This window comes from Anomaloglossus baeobatrachus, chromosome 1 (genome assembly GCF_048569485.1).
Source record: "Anomaloglossus baeobatrachus isolate aAnoBae1 chromosome 1, aAnoBae1.hap1, whole genome shotgun sequence".
Taxonomy (NCBI): domain Eukaryota; kingdom Metazoa; phylum Chordata; class Amphibia; order Anura; family Aromobatidae; genus Anomaloglossus; species Anomaloglossus baeobatrachus.
The window spans coordinates 759,298,136-759,316,938 of NC_134353.1; the positions used below are offsets into that span (position 1 = coordinate 759,298,136).

Sequence of the window (18,803 nt, forward strand, 5' to 3'; positions counted from 1 at the left end):
GACAGGAGCGGGTCAGCTGCATGTATTTCCATGCAGCTGACATGCTCCTGTCCGGAGAGTGTGCGGCCACATCAGGTGATGCGTTCTGATACTCATGCGAGTTATACGCTCGTGTGAGGGCACCCTAATGGAGTGACAGTGGCAGAATCAGGAGAGCTCAGGGATTTTTACAAGGTGAGTGACAGGTTCTCTTTAAAATGCTTTACATTTCTAAGGCTCTGTTTATGTTTTCCATATGTCTGATCCATTTAGACAGAACAGATAAACAGACCTAGCATATCCTGAGGCCCCATTGATTTTTTATGTGGTCTGCCTGCTTTCCATTTGTTATTTATGTTTAGAACATAAGAAAAAGTTATGCATTCCTGACTTTTTCTGTTCTAAAAATAAACGGAAACCAGATTGGATTGACCCCCTGTAGATCAAAGGGGTCGCTGTCTTTTTATTTGAAACTGGTGCGTTGCTCCTTTCATCTGCTGTACATGAAGTAGAACTTTAACCAATGTCTTTGGTTTTGTGTTTAAGTGTAAAGGGGGCTTTACACGCTACGATATCATTGCCAATATCGCTAGCGTGTGTACCCGCCCCCATCGTTTGTGCGACACGGGCATATCGCTGCCCGTCACGCACAAAATCGCGCACCCCCGTCACACGGACTTACCTGCCCTGCGACGTCGCTCTGGCCGGCGATCCGCCTCTTTTCTAAGGGGGCAGGTCGTGCGGCGTCACAGCCACGTCACACGGCAGGCGTCCAATAGAAGTGGAGAGGCGGAGATGAGCAGGACGTAACATCCCGCCCACCTCCTTCCTTCCGCATAGCCGGTGGACGCAGGTAAGGAGATGTTCCTCAGTCCTGCGGTGTCACACACAGCGATGTGTGCTGTCGCAGGAACGAGGAACAACATCGCTAATGAGAGGTAAACGATTTTTGGTTTTAGGACGACCTCTCCGCGGCAAACGATTTTGGCCGTTTTTGCGATCGTTTTAGGTTGCACAAAAGTGTCACATGCTGCGATATCGTTAATGACGCCGGATGTGCGTCACTAACGGCGTGACCCCGACGATAAAACATTAACGATATCGTAGCGTGTAAAGCCCCCTTTAGGATGGGGTTATGTGAATATTGATTTTCTCATGCGAGAGAATCAGATTGATTATTGTAAGGACACTCTGATCAATCTCTGATCACCGTGTTGGCATAGTGTGATTCGATTCTATCGGATAAGAGAATCATAGCACCAGTGAGGAGTCGATGGAGCACAAAATTTCTTCATCTTCTCCATTCTGTGAATTTGTGGAAATTGGACTGCACTCAGATGCCATCCGAGTGCAGTCTGATGATTTATACGTACTCATAGATTTGAATATGTGTTTGCCATCAGATTTGCACTTCAAGTTGCAGCATGCTACTCTGATCAACACTGCCCCATAGTATTACATTGGTCTGAGTGTTACCCAATAAAACATCTGATCGCACTCGTCCGAGTTATACAGTAGTGTCCGCGAGCTCTAATACTCAGTTTTTCATAGACGCACTCCCTATTATAGTCTATTGGTCTGTTCACAAGTCTGTGTATTATTTTTAACCGAGTGGCCTGTCCTGAAAGAGAGACATGTCCGATTTGATCCGAGTCGGAATTGCCATTGTGAGTCTATGCTTCTGTGATAAAAACAGTTAAAGGGAAGCTGTCACCAGGTTTTTCTCTGATGAGCTGTGGCCACCACCGGTGAGCTCTTATATACAGCATTCTAGAATACTGTATATAAGAGCCCAGGACACCCTGTGTAACATAAAAAACAGCTTTATTATACGCAACTAGGGAGTGGTCTGGTCCAATAGGTATCTCTGGTCTTGGACGGGTGCCTCCTCCATCAGTCAGCAGGTTTTCGCTATGTGATCTTTGAGCAGTATTATGTAGGATTAGAGATCCTGATTCCAGCGATGTCATTTACTGGTCTACTTGCTGTCATTTTGATAAAATCACTGTTTCTCTTCACATCTAGCAGTTGAGTGCTGTTTTTAATCCGGCCACCACCACTGATTGTCAGTTTGCCGCCCATATATAGGATACACAGAAAGCTGCCAATCAATGGTGGGGACGGTGTTATACAGACCTTATGAATATGGAGGACTACCTGGCAGCCAGTTTACTAGTCCTCCAGTGATAATCTCCTGCTGATAAAACAATGATTTTATCAAAACTTTAGTAAGCAGCCCAGAATCTGATACATCAGAGTTTCTTCCACTATTTTATCCTGATCTCACATTTAGTGGGAAAAAACCTGGTGGTAAATTCACTTTCAGTTTAAAAAGTTGGCAGATTCAACTATTAAGCCCTGTTCACACTAGAGGAAGGATTTTTCTCAAGAAATTTATTGAGTCTGAAAGATTAGCGCACTTGGGTTCAAAAAGCGCACCAATAACGCACCGAATACCGCATACGTTTTTACCACGTTTTTGTGCGGTTTCGATGCGTTTTTTCCGCAGGTCGGTCCCTCCGTTTTTTTTACCATTATCTATGGCAAAAACCGCAGGTAACTGCAGAAAAGAAGTGACTTGCTCATTTTTTTCTCAAGAAATTCTGCAGAAAGAATGTTCTTGAGAAAAAAAACGCAGCGTGCGCACAGCTATTTTTTTTTTCATAGGTTTTGCTGGGGAATGTCTGCAGAAAGGTTACAACCATTTTCTCAAGAATTTTCTGCAGAAAAAACGCAAAAAACACCTCGGGTAAAATCGCAGTGTGCGCACAGGGCCTTATATATATATTACTGAGCTGTATTAGCCATTGTTGTAAACGTCACCACCAAATAACAATATGTGCAACCATATTGATTGTCACCTTTTGAATTTCCTAAATTTGTTGATTATCTATATTTTTTTTTGACTAAATAATATTTTATTTGGTAAGAAGCAAACTCAAAAAATGTCAATGTAGCTTCTCATCCTGATGTCACTAAATGTAAAAAAATTTACATTTAGGAAAAATATTTAATTACTAATCATTATGCATCACTTTAACTTATTTTACTTATATAAAGTCATGAAAATCCTTAAAAAAAAAAAATGTAAAAAATTAAGAAGGAATCTAACATTGACAGTTTGCGTTTCTTAATTGCACCTTTTTCAGTCTTTCAATATGTAGATGACGTATATTTTAAAAAGAATTCAAGGATACTTGTGATTGTATTGATATAATACTGAAAACCTCCATATGTCAGAATTGTTTTCTGGTGTCATACAGTCATGGTATAGAAATGACTTATAGAAATCCTCTATAAGGATCGATGTGGGTTATTGTACTGAACACGCACTATTCCTTGTATTAATTCATAGCTGTTAATGTTGATGTACGATTATTATACATATACATTTATTTATGGTACCTTTTAAGGTGTTGTCAACAGTAAATACTAAAATGGCTAAAAATGTGGAGGCCAAAATTGAGTGCCCAACGGCTGACAATTAGCCGGCCTGTCAGCACCATTTCTCCATCATTTGATTGTGGTTGGCATGAGACCTCGATGAAGACATCTGGGGCCCTGGAGGGAGATTGCGGCTATTTTTCTCCCACCGCTGGACCTCTTTGTACTGGATGATATCTGTCTGTATGTTAGCCAGGCTGGCTTAAAAGCTGGCATTACATTTCTCCTATTCTGGACACTTCCTATTTGCTTTGTCAATGCCACCTCATTAGGTACACAATCCAGCTGCAGTCTTTCCTCAGATGAATGGCAGATAGAATGGAAAGTTTTTCTGTAAATTTTCCCTTCACCAGTACTTTGTTGGTCAAGCTTTATCTCGATTTGGAACGTGGCGCCTGAGGGGACATTGCCAGTGTGACCTAGTGGTTCCAGGAAATGCATTAGGCAGATTATGCCGCCATACTCCTCAGCTGTCACACAGCTCCTCAGCTGCTATGTGTGTACACAAACACAACCAAACTGTCTCCTAATGAGGCACGTAAAAAAAATGTCAGCTCCGGTGCCATGCCACATCTCAGCCCTGGCGCCTTGTATGAGTAATTGTTTTGTTAGTATAGAATAAAACGTAGTGGGTCGGACTGAACCAGGTGCGCCCTGAGTCACCGGAAACTTGGCCTTCATGTTGTTTACAGCGCAGAGTGATCCCATCACTTATATCGATCATTTTACTCAAAATGTCGCAATTAATAAAAAAATATCAAGCAGAGCTCTGAGCTTAGCTAGGTAGTAACACTGGTACAGAGCGCACACCTACAGAAAGGGCTATTTTAGGCTGGACTGTTTTGCTACATGTAGAGTAAAACTGATATCGTAGCGTTCACAATGCTTGGACGCCTTTTTATTTCAGTTTTTGGGGGGCGTATTTACAAAAAGCCTTGTGTGAACCCTACATACTATGTATTTTTTTTTTCTAAACTGTACAAAAAGGAACAGTAGATAGCCAGCTTACCCCAATCACTTGTCTGGTATGATGACTGCAGACTCTGAAGGATCCAACATGGAGGAAGTGGGTTTGAACCCCACTCGGTAAAATCAGAGAAAAGAAAATTTTCATCCAGCGTATCACTCCAGTGACTGTCTTTATATTTAAAGTGAACTTGTCAGGTCCAATATGCACAGAACCACAAGCAGTTCTGGGTACATATTACTAATCCCTGCCTAACTGTCCCTGTATACACTAGCATAGATAATGAGATCTTTAGAAAAAGTATTTCTAAAGATCTTTTATCGTATGCTAATGAGCTCGGGGACTAGTCCCAAGGGTGTTGCTTCCCTTGCTAGTTAGCCCATTAGCATGTTAGTACGCCTCTGTGGGCGTGCTATCATGCTAATGAATACGCAGTGTCAGAGGATGATCTCACTCACCTCTCCGCTGCCATCGCCGCCTGACGCTGGATTTCAGCTCAGTGCGCATGACCCCAGATTTTTGGTCATGCGCACTACTTCAGGTTGAAGCAGAGACGAGTACATCCAGCTTCATAGTGCGCATGACCGAAACTCCAGGGTCATCTTCACTGAGCCAAAATCCAGCGTCAGGCGGCGATGGCAGCGGAGAGGTGAGTGAGATCATCCTCTGACGCTGCGTATTCATTAGCATGATGGCACAACCACAGGGGCATACTAACATGCTAATGGGGCCGACTAGCAAGGAAGCAATGTTGGTCCAGCGGACTAGTCCCCGTGCTCATTAGCATACAATAAAAGATCTTTAGAAATACTTTTTCTAAAGATCCCTTTATCTATGTTATCAGATGCAGGGATTAGCAATATGCACCCAGAACTGCTCGTGGTTCTGGGTGCATATTGGACCTGACAGGTTCCCTTTAAAACATAGCTTTTATTTTGCAAAGTTTAAAATTAGCCATCATGCGTGTATCCGACAGACAGAAAGATGCGTTTATTTTTAAGCTAAATAGCTTCAGACAACACGGTTCAACATATTAAATGTCTTCATCATGGACTGAACTGTCCATATCCTTTTCCAGACACACTACAATTCAGATTTTAACTTCGCCTCTGTTGGAGACAAACAACTGCTTGTGGTTCGGCCTTATTATGTGGGATACAATACTGTGCAAAAATGCTGCGAAGTAATGCTATGTGCCCACGTGGCGTATTTTCATGCTGTTACTCTGCGTATTGCACTGCAGCATAACTGCTTTCGTCCTGCGTCCCCAGCACAATCTATGATGATTGTACCTAATCCATGCGCTCGTGGCATACTAGAATGCAGCGCTTCGGCTACTGCCAAATCGCTGCGTTCTAACAAGCAACATGTCACTTCTTTCATGCGCTTTGCATGCAGCCCCCCGCTCTGTCTATGGGAGGGGCTGCATCCAGAGCGTATGAAATCGGCAGTCACCGAAGCTTCAGAACGGAGCTTTTCAGCTGTGCTCTGAAGCGCACATGCAGTGACGTTACGCTGCTGTGCAGAGCGCACACACGTGGGCACACAGCCTTTGAATACTTACAAAAATAGTTTATTTTTATCCAACATATCAAGCCGAGTGCATGTGTGTATGTATGTCCACTTAGGCCTAGTGCTCACGCTGGGGATTTTGACGCAGATTTTCAGAAATCTGCAGCAAAATCTGCATATCCATTGTGAAGTTAGTAAAGTCTATGAGAATTCAGAAGTGCTGTGCCTTCATTGAGTACTTTCTCTTGCGTATTTGGTACAGATTACTTTTTTTCTGCACCAAATCTGCACCAAATACTCAAGAGAAAAAAAAGCAGTGTGGGCACAGCACTTCTGAATTTTCATAGACTTTGCTGGCTTCACAATGGACATGCAGATTTTGCTGCAGATTTCTGAAAATACGCGTCAAAACTACACAGCGTGGGCACTGAGCCTAAAGGACACTGCACCGTCGCATTTACAATCAAGAAATTTTGCACAGACACCCCATGTGACTCAGGGAACGTCGTAGACTATGTTTTGAGGGCAAATTTTAACTCTGGGCGTTACACTTATTTGCTTACTTACTGTTTTGACGTTTGAGGTAATATATTGGCTGTTTTGACAGCCTGGATATTTATCAGGTGGCCTATATCAAGCAATCACAGCTCTGCCTTTATTTTGCTACAGGAGCACTGATTGGTTGCTGTAGACAACGAAGGACATTCTTAGTATAAGACACCTTATGTGTCAGTTAATATGATTTCGGTGGTGAGTGGGAGACAGAGAGGGATAGTGGAAGAGAGTGGGAGAGAGGGAAAGTGGGAGAGAGGAAGAGAGTGGGAGAGATGGAGAATGGAATAGAGACACACAGAGAGAGACTTAAGGCCGCTTTACTCGCTGCGATATTGTGACCGATATTGCTAGCGTGGGTACCCGCCCCCATCGGTTGTGCGACACGGGCAAATCACTGACTGTGGCGCACAACATCGCGCGGACCCATCACACTACTTACCTGCCCTGCGACGTAGCTGTGACCGGCGAACCGCCTCCTTTCTAAGGGGGCGGTTCGTTCAGCGTCACAGCAGCATCACTGAACCACCGCCCAATGGAAGCGGAGGGGAGGAGATGAGCAGGATGAACATCCCGCCCACCTCCTTCCTTCAGCATTGCGGGCGGGAGGCAGGTAAGGAGAGGTTCCTCGTTCCTGTGGCAGCACACATCGCTCCGTGTGACACCGCAGGAACGAGGAACTACATCGTTACTGCAGCAGCAACGACATTCGAGAATGGACCCCCATGTCACCGATGAGTGATTTTGCACGTTTTTGAGACGATGCAAAATCGCTCATAGGTGTCACACGCAACGGCAGCGCTAAAGCGACCGGATGTGCGTCACAAATTCCGTGACCCCAACGAGATCGCTTGAGTGATGTCGCAGCGTGTAAAGCAGCCTTTAGTTACTATGCTGAGCAACGTTTGGTACTAAAGCTAGTCAATTAATAACATTCAAAGTGAATGAATAAAACTAAATCGAAATCAAAGCAATATTTGATGTGACCACCTTTTTCTTTTAAGTGCTCACTGATATCCTCCGTACATATACAGTGGCATGTAAAAGTTTGGGCACCCCTGGTCAAAATTGCTATTATTATGAATAGATAAGCAAGTTGTATATGAAATTATCTCTAAAAGGCATAAAGATAAAGATGACACATTTCCTTTTTATTTTAGGCACAAAAAAGTGAATAAAAATATTTTCATCTTTTACATTTGAAAAGTTACAAAAAGGAAGATGGGCTAATGCAAAAGTTTGGGCACGTTTGACGATTTGTGTGCCCAGATAACTTTGACTAAGGTTTCAGATTTTAATTGACCTGTTAGAGTTATGGCTTGTTTACAATCATTGTTAGGCAAGGTCAGGGGATACAACTTTCACAGCTTTAGAAAAACCGAGCCTCCTCCAAACTTGCCAAAAAAACATCAGCCTTTGATTCTTCTAAGTAGCTGCCTAGCACTCTGAAAATGAAAAGAAAAGAAAAAAAAGTGGAGGCTACAAAGCAGGAGAAAGTTTTCAAGTTGCTCTTCCCTCAGTCTGAAATGTAATTGAAGGGAATCTGTCACCATTTTGAGTTTTTTCAGTTATTAATATGGGCATACAGGTAGCTTAGAGGTGAAATTAGCCATACCTCTATGCCTCCTGGGTGAGGAGTTTCTCCCATGACGTTTTTGTGGGGCTGTCAATGGGTTGTGCCTGTCATAACAGCGCTCTCTTGAAATACTGCCTGTGGCTGGACTTCATGGAAGACAGTGATATTTACTATATGCAACAATACTGTGGTATTGCTGTCATAGTACAAGCTATCAGACGATTGCAGGTTTAAGTCCCCTTAGGGGACAAATAAATTCAGTTAAAAGTAAAAAAAAATAAAAATGAACTAAACCCCCCATAAAAATTCAAATAAACCCGTTTTTTTTCCCCCCATTAAAAATAAAGATAATAAAAAAGTACACATGTGGTATTATATCCAGAAAGATACGAACTGTCAAAATATAAAAATAAGTAACCCAATTGGTAAACACCAATAACAGAATTTATTTTTTAAATTGTGGGTTTGTTGTCACTGCAATTCAGAAAAAAAAACAAAAAAACAATTGCTGATCGAAGGGATTAAAATGTCATATATATCATAAAATAATATCACTAAAAACTTCATCTAGACCTGTAACAAAAAAAGCCCTCAGAAAACTCCATCTACCGAAAAATTAAACCGTTAGAATTCTCAGAGAAGAGCAACACAATCCCCCAATTTTTTTTTTAATTATTTTTTTTCTTTAATTAAATCCTGATCATTTATTTTTCACCACTAAAATAAGAAAGAAAAGACTTGTTTGGCATCGCTGTAATTGTATTGAGGAGGAGAATCATATTGCCAGGTCAATTTTATCACACAATGTACGCCATAAAAACAATTCACAAAAAAAAGTCAGAATTCCGTTTGTGGTTTTTTTTTTTGTTTTTTTTTTTCACAATTTCAAAGCACTTGGAATTTTTGTTTTCTCATTTTTCAAAGTACAACTCTTTCCGCAAAAAGCTAGCCCTAATACATACGTCTACGTAGACATAAAAGAAAGAGTTATGGTTCTTGGAAGACGGGTAGGAGAAAATGTAAACTCTGAAATTATTGACAGCGTAAAGGGGTTAATTATATAATGTGGACTGATTTACAACTGCTTTGATAAAAAATGGATGTGTGAATATAAAGTATTACGGAAGCATAGCCAACATATTTTTGTTGGTGTTCAAGCATAAATCCATAGTGAAGTGATATTTTTCCAGGTCATTAGCAGCTTAGATACATCACAGAGCTGCACCTCTACTTAGAAATACTGCTGCATTTCTTGAAGTCCCTCAGAAGATTGCAGACACATTTATGAAGTCTTATACTGACAGACTACAGACTATAAAAAAACAGCCTTTAATCAGCTGACAACATTTGAGATTCCTTAACTCTGGATGCTGTTTTTGGATTACAAGTATGTATGCGAAGAGCAACCATTTTGTACATTATTGGTAACACTTGGGCTGGTTTCACACATCCATCATTCACAGATTCAGTACAGGTCATGATTTCAGGATCGGCCTTGGGTGATATGACCTGAACTAAACACTCTTAGGGGCACTTTGCACACTACGACATCGCAAGCCGATGCTTGCGATGCCGAGCGCGATAGTCCCCGCCCCCGTCGCAGCTGCGATATCATGGTGATAGCTGCCGTAGCAAACATTATCGCTACGGCAGCTTCACATGCACTCACCTGCCCTGCGACATCGCTCTGGCCGGCGACCCGCATCCTTATTAAGGGAGCGGGTCGTGTGGCGTGATAGCGACGTCACATGGCAGGCGGCCAATAGAAGCGGAGGGGCGGAGATGAGCGGGACGTAAACATCCCGCCACCCTCCTTCCTTCCGCATAGCTGGCGTGAGCCACAGGATGCAGGTAAGGTGATGTTCCTCGCTCCTGTGGCTTCATACAGAGCGATGTGTGATGCCGCTGGAACGAGGAACAACATCGTAACATCGGTCATTTCCAAATTATGGAAATTACCGACACTACACCGATGATACGATTACGATGATTTTGCGCTCGTTAATCGTATCAAAAAGGCTTTACACACTACGATATCGACTGCGACGCCGGATGTGCGTCACTTTCAGTTTGACCCCACCGACATCGCACCTGCGATGTTGTAGTGTGCAAAGTGCCCCTTAGGGTACATGCCCACAATCAAGACCTGCTGTGTCCTGGATGTGGCAGGTCCTGACCTGCAGGGCCGCGAGTCTCTTCCGCAGGAGACCGCAGCTGTTCATGTCCACAATCAGGGTTCGGGGTGCTGTGGTCTCTCACTTGTGGTCTCCCTGCAGAGAATGCTTGCAACTGCGCAGCAAAGAATTGACATGCTGCGGCTCGGAAAGCCCCACCACAGGTCTGTTTATGCTGTGGGCCGTACACACACAGTGGGCATGGGATTTCTGGATAAGGCTATGTGCGCACTGTATTTGCATGCAGTTACGCTGCGATCTGCACCGCAGCGTAACTGCATGCGTCCTGCGTCCCCAGCATAATCTATGAAGATTATGCAGGAGCCGTACGCACGTGGCGTATTAGAGTGCAGCGCTTCGGCTGCTGCTCGAAGCGCACATTCTAAGAAGTGACATGTCACTTCTTTCATGCACTCTGCATGCAGCCCCCGCTCTGTCTATGGGAGGGGCTGCACTCAGAGCGCATGGAATCGGCTTTTTTTTTCATTACGGACTCTTTCTGCAGCGATTTGAAGCGCACGTGTGCTGTTCAAATCGCTGCAGCAGTTTCTGCAGTGACAGAACGTTACGTGCTCACATAGCCTAAGACGAAAAGAAAAGGCAGTCCGCTCACGAGTCCATCAAGTGTTTCAATAGTACAGCCAAGGGTGCGGTGCACGGAGGTTGCTGAGCTGGTACACAGGTATTCAAGAGGAGAAGAAAAAAAATCCAGCTCCCGCAGTAATAGTATATAATGGCATTCTGAACTTCTTATATTAAAAACATTTTTTTCATTTCAACCATTACAAAAATATAAGAATCGCTGGCCTCCGCGTTTCATGCAGTTTGCTCTTACCCATAGCATCCAAAAAATAAAACCGTGTATTTATACCAAACAAGCACATCAGAAATAACCAATGAAAATCTGTCAATTATATTAATAATAAAGCAGCTGAAGACACATGCTGCTACAGAAAAAAATGCACTATAACCACATTGATCATAGTGCGAAATAATTGGTGCTTCAACAAAGCTATAAAAAAACTATGATACTATGATAACTATGATGATAATATAACACAGCATAGCAGATTCACATCATGATCATCAATTTTGATATACCAAATAAGAAAGAGAAAAAAACAAAAAAAAAAACTTTTATCATCATAAAAAAAAGTAATCATATGCATATTTACACATGTTAAATATACTTTAGATTTTATCCAACCTGATATAATCTTTATTACTATCCAACTGATACCCCAATACATCACATCATCTGTTATTATTCATAATAATAATAATAGTAATATAACAAATCTGATTCATAGTTTGTCCAGAAGGAAATCTTCTCTCCATATAAAAAAATCCAATGAATTTCTCGTGCTCGTAGATGAGTTACCCATTCACCATCCTGCTTGGCCGATCAACTCTGTCAATACCACAAACCTGCAAATTTTTTGTGCTTACAAAAAATGTCGGAATAATCCAGATAATGAATGTTTGTTTTTTTTTTTCGGATCACATTTTGCACCATTAATATGTTCTGACACGCAAACGTTTAGTTTACGCATGGTAGACCCAATATACTGCAATTGGCATTCAGTGCAAGTTACCAGGTAAACTAAATGGGACGTATTGCAGTTAATGAAGTCATGAACAGCTGATGTGAATGTGATGTACTGGGTTATCACTAGGACAGTAACAAGGATCAGATAAAATATCTGGTATAGTTAACATATATGTATATATATATGTGTATATATGCATATGATAATTTTTTTTTAATGATGATGATAAAAGTTGTTTTTTTTTTTCTCTTTCTTCTTTGTTCTTAAAATTGGTGATTGATGTGATAGCACTATGCTGCTATATTATAGCTTTGTTGAAGCACCAATTATATCGCACTATATGCATGATCACTGTGGTTATAATGCGTTTTTAGCATTCTGTAGCAGCATATGTCTTCAGCTGCTTTATAATTAAAGGGAACCTGTCCGGTCCAATATGCACCCAGAACCACGAGCAGTTCTGGGTACATAGTGCTAATCCCTGCCTAAACGTCCCTGTATACACTAGCATAGATAAAGAGATCTTTAGAAAAAATATTTCTAAAGATCTTTTACCGTATGCTAATGAGCAAGGGCACTAGTCCCCTGGGCGTTAGTTCTCCTGGTTAGTCGCCCCCATTAGCATGTTAGTATACCCCTGTGGGTGTGGGCGTGCTAACATGCTAATGAATGCGCAGCGTCAGAGGATGATCTCACTCACCTCTCCACTGCCATCGCCGCCTGATGCTGGATTTCGGTTCAGTGCCATTGAGTTTGGGTCATGCGCACTATGAAGCCGGGTGCACACGTCCTGGCTTCAAACTGAAGCAGTGCCCATGAACCAAACTCCGGGGTCATGCGCACTGAGCCGAAATTCAGCACCGGACGCGATGGTAGCAGAGAGGTGAGTGAGATCATCCCCTGACACTGCGCAATCATTAGTATGTTAGCATGCTCACAGGGGCATACTAACATGCTAATGGGGCCGACTAGCCAGGGGAACTAATGCCCAGGGGACTAGTCGCTAGCCTCATTGGCATTCGATAAAAGATCTTTAGAAATACTTTTTCTAAAGATCTCTTTATTTATCCTAGTGTATACAGGGAAAGTTAGGCAGGGATTAGGAATATGCACCCAGAACTGCTTGTGGTCCTGGGTGCATATTGGACCGGACAGGTTCCCTTTATTATATTTGACAGATTTTCATTGGTTATTTCTGATGTGCTTGTTTGGTATAAATACACACTGTTTTATTTTATGGATGCTATGAGTAAGAGCAAACTGCTTGAAATGCGTAGGCCAACGATGCTTATGCTTTTTTAATGGTTGAAATAAAAAAAAAAATTTAATATACGAATTCCGGAATGCCATTATATACTAATACTGCGGGAGCTGGATTTTTTTTCTTCTCCTATGGGATTTCTAGAAATCCAATCCACTTTGCTTGTACTGTACAACGCAGCATTTTGGACACAGTGAAAACATGCTTCATCCAAAACACTGGACAACCCCTTTAAGGCTTTATGACATTTATGCAGCTAATTGAGGGAATAGCAGACAGTTTTTTTTAATGAAGACTATGCTAAAGTAAGTTTCAATGTTAGAAGTAGTGAACAAGAAAACATTCTATGTAAAAGTACACACAGCCTGTAGCCAATATAGACTGTGTATTTTTCTTTAGGTACACTTTTGCCTCACACATATATATTTATCTTCTTTTTATTTCTTCTTTTTACTAGATACACCTCTGGAGATGTTCGTCTGTGGGATACACGCACTTCAAGTCTTTCTGAATCTTTTCTTGAAACCTCCCATGCAGCTGAAGATTCTGGAGCAAGTCACCTTGTCTCATTTGTACAGATAAGCAAGTCCTTGGCCGTCGCAGCATATGACAATGGTAAGGTATTTTCATGCTTTTCCAATCGATAACTCATTTTTGTTGAAAAATTTCAGGATCCATTTTCTGCTTTGTACCAGTAACTAGAGCAGCAGCCTGTACCTACATCGACTAACAGTGGTTGGATAAGGGGCAAATTGACCGGTTTTTAGTGAGACTAAAGCGACTCTGCACCAGGGGACTAAACATTTTCCATGTATGATTACCCTTCCTGATGCCCTTGGTTTACCTTTGCTGAATTCTTAGCTGAATCTAAAGGCTGCTTTACACCAGAAGATCTATTGTGCGATAGATCGTCGGGGTCACTGTTTTTGTGACGCACATCCGGCATCGCTTGCGATGCCGGCCTGTGTGACACCTCCTAGCGACGCAGTATCGCTCACAAATCGTGAGTCGTGTACTGGTCGCTAGGTTTCATAATATCGTTTAATTTAATTGTTCATCGTTCCCGGGGTAGCACATGCCGCTCCGTGTGACACCCCGGTAACGATGAACATCGCTTACCTGCGACCCGCGGCTCTTGCCGGCTATGTGGAAGGAAGGAGGTGGGCGGGATGTTTTACATCCCGCTCATCTCCGCCCCTCCGCTTCTATTGGCCGGCGGCTGTGTGACGTCACTGTGACGCCGAACGTACCTCCCACTCCAGGAAGTGGACGTTCGCCGCCCACAGCAAGGTCGGACGGGAGGTAAGTACGTGTGACGGGGGGTTACCGACTTTGTGCGCCACGGGCAGCGATTTGCCCGTGACGCAAAAAGGACGGGGGCGGGTACGATCGATTGTGAAATTGCACAATCGGTCGTACCGTGTAAAGCAGCCTTTACAAAGGCAGCTGTTAGGATACATGCCCACGATCAGGACCCGCTGTGTCCTGGACACGGCAAGTCCTGACCTGCAGGGCCGTGAGTCTCTTCCGTAGGAGAACGCAGGAGAACGCAGCAGCTCCTTCTTGACCAGGAGCAACGGTGGTGTCAATGCTGAGCAACATATGAATATCCTACAAGATGAGATACTCCGTACATTCAAGTACTATGGGTATGAAAAGGATGACACAGCAGGACAACGACCCAAAGCATAAGTTGTGATTGGAGAAGAATTGGTTCAGTGACAATGAAGTAGAGGTGGTGGATTGGCCCCTATCGTCCCCAGACCTCAACTCAATTGAACACTTGTGGATAGAGTTGAAGAAAAAGATATATATATATCCAAGTGAGTTGACTAGTATGCACCAACTTTGGGAATGTGTGGAAGAGACCCAGAATCAGATTTCCGTCGAGACATGTTTGAATCTTATCAAGAGCAGAAGGATTCAGACAGTGTTGAAAGCGAAAGATAGATTTCCAAAATACTAAAATAATAAAAATTTAAGTTTAGATTTTTAGAGCAAAACAGTAACAAAGCAGGGACATGACAAGAATCTGCATAACTAATCATATTCTAAATAGTTGCAAGTCAAATATATGTATGAGATAGCCAAGATGATTGTCTATAAAATGAAGGTATTCTCACATTCAAAGCTGTAGTGGATGGTGAGATATGGAGCCTGAAAGTCAAAAGCGCAAAACATTGTTACCCTTTTGCGTGTCACTGTATACGTGAGCCTCAGGACACTTAAGTTACTTACAGTATATGGATTTGTTGCACTTAGTCTAGCATTTAAAACAGACATTTCAGTGTATGATCAGTATACAGCCAGCCTCCCTATATACCACCGCTATATTACATGAGCTGTGACCCTTGTGGTCCCGGCGTTCTGTCTCATCCATCAGACATCTCATCAGTCAAATGCCCTACATTGGTACTAGAGGTGAGTGATGGACCAAACGTCATCATTGGAGGAACATCAGGCACAACTAGGCAGATGATTGATAAGGTAAATAATTATTTATTTATTTATTAAGATTCTTTACTCCGGTCATGTTCACAAGAGGAACAAATGTGGGACCAAGATCTGTAATGTGTCCGTGTGCTATCCGTTCAAAATATAGATGTACAGCTAGAATGGAAGTGTGAATTGGGCGTAAGGCAAATATTGAGAAACCACCTCAGACCGTTCTCTATTACATACCTGGCAGGGTACGTATCATTTAAGCATCATGCCAACATGCTCCTATGAAGTGAATGAATAACTGTGATAACAGAATTAGAAGACCCTTTCACTTTGATGGTATTGCATTTATATGAAAAGTAAAAGCCTACCGTATCTGAAAAGTGATCATTAGGTCAGAAATCTGTATAAGGCTGACGGGTATGTTTACAGGATCTCAGTAGCTACAAGAAAACCACGATTTTGTGTAAACAGAACGGGCATAACTATTATCGTACTGGTATGAACAGACACCATGACACTAGTGTGAATAGCGCCTTTATGTGGTTTCTCCTATTCACCATGAAGTAAAATTGCAACGTACATGGATAACAGCAAATTTGCCATTGACCCCTTATTAAAAATTCCAATCCATTCTCAAGAACAGAGGGACTTTTCTTTTTATAGTGAATTCAATGTTGCATAAGTTATAGGCCACATGTGCAATCTGTATGATGTGGCTGCTTTCCTAGGCAAGGCGTGCAGGCTTACCAGCTCTTTGCTATGTTGCTTGTAAGCGCTGCTCTGAAGCTGGTCGGATTGTTGGTTCTCTCCAGCTTCAATGTCCCCGTTCTTCTCTTCTGCTGCAGAGGCACAAAGGATTTGGTTTTTACATGTGAGTGCGCCTGAAATGTCAGTTTTCAGGAGCGCACACTCCCCGGTAAGTAAGTGCTCAGGAGTCTTATGAGTGCCACACTCATGAAAGAACATGAGAACACTTTAATAAAGGCAACCAAGATGTAGAAATATTTCACTCCCAAGTAATAAAGTAAGCATCCTCAAAACATTTTTTTTGCTTTTAAGACTAATTTTCTAGGTCTCAGAATAGTTCTATTTTAGCAGTGTTGAGCTGGACAATAGAAACCTTTGTGACACAATGTGTGGTGGTGGTGGGGGTTCTTCTATGGTCCCTGGTGATATTTAGGGATCTCATGTTACTATGAGCAGAAGCACAGATAAATCCAGAGTTCTTCAGATTTCATTAATTGTTGCATTCGCGCCCAAATATTTGTGCCAATTACAGCATTTCATTATTGTAGATGTATCGCTACTATCATGTTTAAAAAGCTGCACTGGCGCAACGCACCTCAAACGTATCATTAAGGCGAGGTTTGAATGGCGGAGTTGGAGCGCGGGCACTAAAGATTTGGCACAAATGACAGTTTTTGATAAATGTGATCCTCTGTGTATCTCATCTCTTAGAAGTAGAGATCTAGAAACATCTGATTAACAGCGCCATTCAGAAGGGAGAGTCAGCTAATAGGTGGGCAACTAGATTATTACAAGGAATGGAAGGCCTCCCATATGAGGAGAGGTTGGAAAAGTTGGGCTTGTTTAGCTTAGAAAAAAGACGTCTCAGAGATCTTTATATATAAATACATGTGTGGTCAATACAAATGACTGGAAAGGCTAAACAAAGGACCAAGGGGCGAGTGGAAGAAAGGCGATTCCGTCAGTTATAAAAAAAAGGGTTCTTTTACAGTTAAAGCAGTCAGATTGTGGAATGCCCTAACACAAGAGGTCGTAATGGCAGATACTATAACACCTTGGATGATTTCCTCATTACACATAAATAATTTAATGACGCAATGTAGAATTGGTGGAGGAAGGTTGAACCAGATGGACCTAGGCCTTTTTTCAGCCTATGTAACTATAGGCCGGATAGTGTTTCCGCACTGTGCACCTGCAAGGACAGCGCTCTGTCAGTCAGTAAAATGGTTTCGGGAACCTTTTTCATGTTCTGCCCGTCCTTTACAAGTATCAACTTAATCTGATTCATGTATTTAATAGGAAGAGGTTAATTTTCTAGAGGGATGAAGGTCTTTTAGAGAGGACAATAAAGCAGCTGTGTCTTGCTTTGCGCTCTGCACACAAGAACACTCTTTTTACTCTGAGTGGCCGCGTTGGCTGCCATGTCTATATTTTTTTTTTCCATGTGCATTAGAAAAGCACACAAGCACAGCACCCATTAAACTCGTTTTCAATTCTTCTGAGGCTTAGCGCTCCGAGGCTCTGCGGTGCCAGGTACGTTCAGCCGCCAACATTGTCTTGTAATAAATGGTAAAATGTTAACCCTGTCATTATTTCCAACTGGGCCACTTTAATATCATCTTTGATCCAATTGAAGAATAAATATGTGCCATCGTTGTGACTCTTTATTTTCTGTAGGTAATTACTAAAAATCCTAATTAAGTCCATAGATATATACATTTCTTCTGCGGTGCATTGATAGTTCTCGGTAAGTAATAGCAATGATGTAACGGCCGGCGAGAGTTTGCACCATTTTAATACTTATTATTATCTTATTTATTGATAATAATATAAAAAGTATCCATCCTAGATCATTATTCTATTCATATTTCTCCTTAAGAAACCATCTACCTGTTCCGACACTTGTTGTAGTCACTTTTGATGCTTTGTTGTTTCTTTAAGGGAATATGTTTTTATTCACCCCAGATAATAAAATTTAAATGTAGTTTGTAGCTGCTTTGATTGGGGCTCGTAGGGTGAGCTGGAAGCGGGAGGGGGGGGAGGTGGATGGAAGCGTCCGTCGTGCCAGGTAATGAGCAGATGCTGCTAATGCAGGGACTGGTAGGGTGATGCCAAGACCCCATCTGCTGCCAGGCTTGGCTCTGTTTGGCTGCTGGCCACATCAGAGGGAACTAAAGCAGCCTGTAGCTTTCATACATCACACCTCATTCCATGTGCCGCAGATTGGATATGAGGGGGGACATGGCCCCTTTCAAAACTTTTTTCTGTACGCCGATATGTTACCAGAGTACCACCACAGGCTTCCAACACTGCGTACGACAGCTCTTGAGCGAAGCAGTGCAATATTTGTGGCGCCTTCTGTTCCTCCGGATTTATAAATTGCAAAGCCTCCATGACCCGATTTCCGAGAGTCTGATATGTTCACTGTAGCCCGTACACCATTTCTGATAAAATAGTTTAACATTTGTATAATTTCATGACTCGTTCACCATGTTAGGCTGTGTGCGCACAATGTGTTTTTGATGCACATTTGGTGCAGATTTTGACACAAATCTTCACGTCTATCTTAATGCTAGCAAAGTCAATGAGAATTCTG

General features: G+C 42.3%; 1 protein-coding gene across 1 annotated transcript in view; it reads left to right on the forward strand.

Moving 5' to 3' along the window:
* FBXW8 (F-box and WD repeat domain containing 8) overlaps positions 1-18,803 on the forward strand; it is a 202,099-nt gene that overhangs the window by 130,936 nt on the left and 52,360 nt on the right. Inside the window, 1 exon segment of the mRNA XM_075324830.1 lies at positions 13,473-13,630. Within this exon segment, the coding sequence (XP_075180945.1) occupies positions 13,473-13,630 (158 nt within the window).